The following is a 4,041-nucleotide window of genomic DNA, read 5'->3' on the forward strand; positions in this document are numbered from 1 at the left end:
ACGTCGCCAGCATCGGGGCTGTTTAAACAGACTCCCGGCGACTTTTGCTGCCGGGACTCTGTTTAAACTTGTAGAGCCGACTGTCGGCTTTACAACAGAAGCGATCCTGGCGACTTACCTGTCGCCAGATCGCTTCTGCGTCCCGAAGAAGGGGCCGCCCCCCCCCCCGCCGGACCCCCCCGCCGTGCTTCCCGGGCTCCGACCTCAGTCATGAAGGGGTTAAGGTCACTGCAAAGGACAAGGGGGGCACTCATCTGGAGGAAAAGAGGTTTAACCTTTGCATACAGAAAGGATTCTTCACAGTTCGGACTGTGAAAATGTGGAATAGACTCCCCCAAGAACTAGTTCTAGCAAGCTCAGTTACTTGTTTCAAAAAACATCTGGATGTATTCTAAAATGCACAGAATATTACTGGATATTGAGTTCTTATAGGCACCAGAGATTGTTGATCCAGGGAATATCCGATTGCCTTATGATGGGATCAGGAAGGAATTTTCCCCCCCTGTTGAAGCAAATTGAACCATGCTTTATAGGGGAGGGGGGGGGGGGGGACAACAGTGGGTAATTGGGGGCATAACGTTCTGGTTTTTTTTAGATTCATATCTCTGTTATGACTCGATGGACATGTGTCTTTTTTTCAACCTGACTAACTGTGTAACCTAAATAAATAGCCCCATAGCTGAAGTGTATGTATCAAAGTATTTGTCATTAGCATAAGACCCGTTGTAAGTTACATAGTTAGTCAGGTTGAAAAAAGACACAAGTCCATCAAGTTCAACCTATAGAGATATGAATCTCCTAAAAAGAAGAAAAGCCTAAACGGAACGCTATGCCCACAGCTACCCCCTGTTGATCCAGAGGAAGGCAAAAAAAAACCCTTTCTGAAAGGTCCTTTACAGAAAGGGATACACCGGAACATTTGGCTGACAGCTTGCCAGATGTTTCCACTCTACAATCTACATACACATTGCTATTCTTTTTAATGAGTTTTACAAGAAACACAAATACAAATATACTGTTTGAGTATTTTGACTGTCGCAGGCAGAATACTGTACTCCCGGCAAGGGAGATTCCTCCATCCATGCTGTTTAGCACAGATGGAGGAATTGAGCCGTGGTCTCTCGTTCAGCCCGCATTACTGCATTACGGCATTGGCATCGTCACACATGTAAAGAGTTACAACGCAGGAGAGCTTATTTGGAAAAAGGGACAGAGTGTTGTCACCCTACAACAGAAGTGTCTGAACAAGGACCTCTATTACAGGATTACCAGGTATTCTTGAATGGCCAGTTGAAAGCTGAACTCCCAATATTGTCTAAATACAAGTGGCATGCAGGTTGCAGCAAACTGTAGCAATGACTCAAACAATCTTTTCACTGACCATACAACAATAAACGTAAATGTAAGGTTGCTATGGGTTACAGCAATGTGAACGGCACTACAGCTCATGGCAATGCTTTACCTTCTCTGTTTAGCACAGTATTTTGTATTGACTTAGTTAACGCTTTCTTTAGACAAGTCTTTAGCATCTTGCTTTTAATTATATTGTGATTGTAATGTCTTCCTTATATTGTAAAGCGCTGTGCAAACTGTTGGCGCTATATAAAGCCTGTGTAGTAATAATAATGATGATGATGATGATAAGAATATGCTTCTTTTTCTTTTCTTGTTACAGGTAACATGGCCCTTCCATCTGTCTTCTTGCTGCTTGCCACTCTTTCTTGTACAGTTTTGATGTCTGATTCTTCGGAGTGTAACATGTTTATGGCCCAGTCTCGTGCTGTTTATTCCTGCCAGGCCCAAGGTCTGTTATCAGTTCCCGCTGCTCCTCCAGACATCCAAGTACTTTTGCTGACTTTTAACCATATCTCGTCCATTTCAAATGACTCCTTCCCGACCCTCCCAAAGCTCCAAGGCCTGTCATTGGGGGGTCAGAACATAAAAGGGCCTTTTCACGTAGGGAAAGGTGCTTTCTACAACCTACCTAACCTTAATACTCTTGACCTTGGAGGTAACCGCAACGTCAGCCTGCATCCAGAAGCCTTCAAAGGTCTGTATCAACTTGAAGTCCTTCTTCTAGACTCTAATGGACTCGATGAATCTGTTTTAGAATCCAGTTTATTTAGTGAACTGTTCTCTCTGAGAATGCTTGATCTTTCTTATAACAACATACACAGGCTTCAACCTGATCCCAGTTTTCTAAGGCTGAAGTCCTTTTCTACCCTCATTTTAAAATTCAACAAAATCCATGAACTGTGTGGAAATGACCTCCAGAACTTTAAAGGAAGAAGGCTGGAGCTCCTTGACCTCTCGTATAATCCGCTACAAGTGTCCAATACGTCCCTTTGCGCTAACCCTTTTGTGAACATAACATTGGGCACCCTAGATATATCATTAATGAGCTGGAGTGCAGAGAAGTTTGGACAATTTTTCAGGACAATTTCAGGTACTCCGGTAAAGAATGTTAAGATGAGCCATAGTGCGGTGCTAGGAAGCGGATTTGGATTTAGTAATATAAAAAACCCAGATAACAAAACTTTTGAAGGTCTCAACTCCAGTAATGTTTATCATCTTGACTTGTCCCATAGTTTTGTGTCACAGCTAAACCCTGGTGTATTTTCTGCTTTTTCCGAGCTATTGTCCCTTGATCTGTCTTTCAGCAAAATTAGCAGCATCAGCAAAGGATCATTTGCAGGTCTAACAGGACTGGTGAGCCTCAATATGTCTTCAAATATCCTTGGAGACATTACAGTCAACAGTTTTGAAAGTCTGTGGGCTTCCCCTCTTCAAACCCTGGATCTTAGTGTAAATAATATTGGAGCTATACAGTTTAGAGCAATGGATGGTCTTGCCTCCCTATCAACCCTGAACCTAAGGGACAATGCTTTACAGAATATACCTCAAGGTAAACTTCCAGCTTTAACTCTAGTACTGTTTAAACAAAACCGTATCTCAGACATCTATGGCCTAACCGCCTTCTGCCCTAACTGCACTTTCCTGGATCTCTCAAGCAACCGACTAACTGATCTGAAGTCCTTGTGGCATATTCTAGAGTTGGAATCTCTGAAAACCCTGCTATTAAGTAGTAATAAACTTTCCTGTTGTTCTGCTGCTAGCAAATCCATAAGCAAGTCTAAGCTTCATTATTTGGATCTGTCTGATAATGATCTGGGACAGATTTGGAACTCCGGACAGTGTTCAGACATCTTTACAAATCTAGAGTTACTTGAAATTCTTAGCCTCTCAAAGAATCAAATCACCTCTATACCTGAAGAATTGTTCAGTGGTTTAAAGGGCCTCAGTTTTCTAGATCTGTCTAGAAATAACCTCAGACTTATCCAAGGAGAACTCTTCACTGGCCTTAAAGAACTGAAAACCCTAAATCTAGGAAGCAACAATCTTGTTACTCTCTCATCTTCTAGTTTTCAATCTCTGACTTCCTTGCAGACCCTTGATCTGTCACAAGTGACACCTGTATGTACCTGTGGTCTAAGTGACTTCTGGAACTGGATGAGGACAACTAATGTCACGGTGAATGTCAGACCAAGTGGTGAGCTAACATGTCTTAGGTTATCCTCGCCTATTCAGGAGATGTCACTGTCGGACTATTTTAATGAATGTTAGAAATACATTATATATATATATATATATAACCACGGGCATGAAGAAAATGATAAACGCTGTACTGTCCTTCCCCAGTTGATAAAGAATATCGTGTGTTCAGAGGAATACTTAGCTTTTAGATTGTAAGCTCTCACGGGCAGGGTGCCATCACGTAAGAACTGTATTGAAAAATTGTTTTAACTTTTAACTAAATAGAATTTCAAGGAAATATCCTCTACATAACATTATGTAGGTTACAGTTTGAAAGTATAGATAGATTGATTACAGTGACATGGGCTTAAAGAAGTCAGAAAGCCCTCCACTGAACCAGCGTGAAGCAGAGTATGTGTATTAATTATTTTAGGATATTGGGTAGGGCCAGAAAATGTATTTCTGCTTCTCGCTCAACAGTATATCCAGAACCACTGGTAAATAGCA

The 4,041-nt window shown here is 41.7% G+C and overlaps 1 protein-coding gene across 1 annotated transcript; it reads left to right on the plus strand.

The window, feature by feature from the left end:
* The first annotated feature begins 1,705 nt into the window (after positions 1 to 1,705).
* On the plus strand, positions 1,706 to 3,671 carry LOC108785250 (toll-like receptor 5). The gene has a single exon (XM_018554295.1). The coding sequence runs from the start codon at positions 1,735 to 1,737 to the stop codon at positions 3,622 to 3,624; it is 1,890 nt and encodes a 629-aa protein (XP_018409797.1). The 5' UTR covers positions 1,706 to 1,734; the 3' UTR covers positions 3,625 to 3,671.
* Positions 3,672 to 4,041: the final 370 nt, after the last annotated feature.

The sequence above is a fragment of the Nanorana parkeri genome, unplaced genomic scaffold (assembly GCF_000935625.1).
Source record: "Nanorana parkeri isolate BGI_ZX_2015 unplaced genomic scaffold, ASM93562v1 scaffold153, whole genome shotgun sequence".
NCBI classification, from domain to species: domain Eukaryota; kingdom Metazoa; phylum Chordata; class Amphibia; order Anura; family Dicroglossidae; genus Nanorana; species Nanorana parkeri.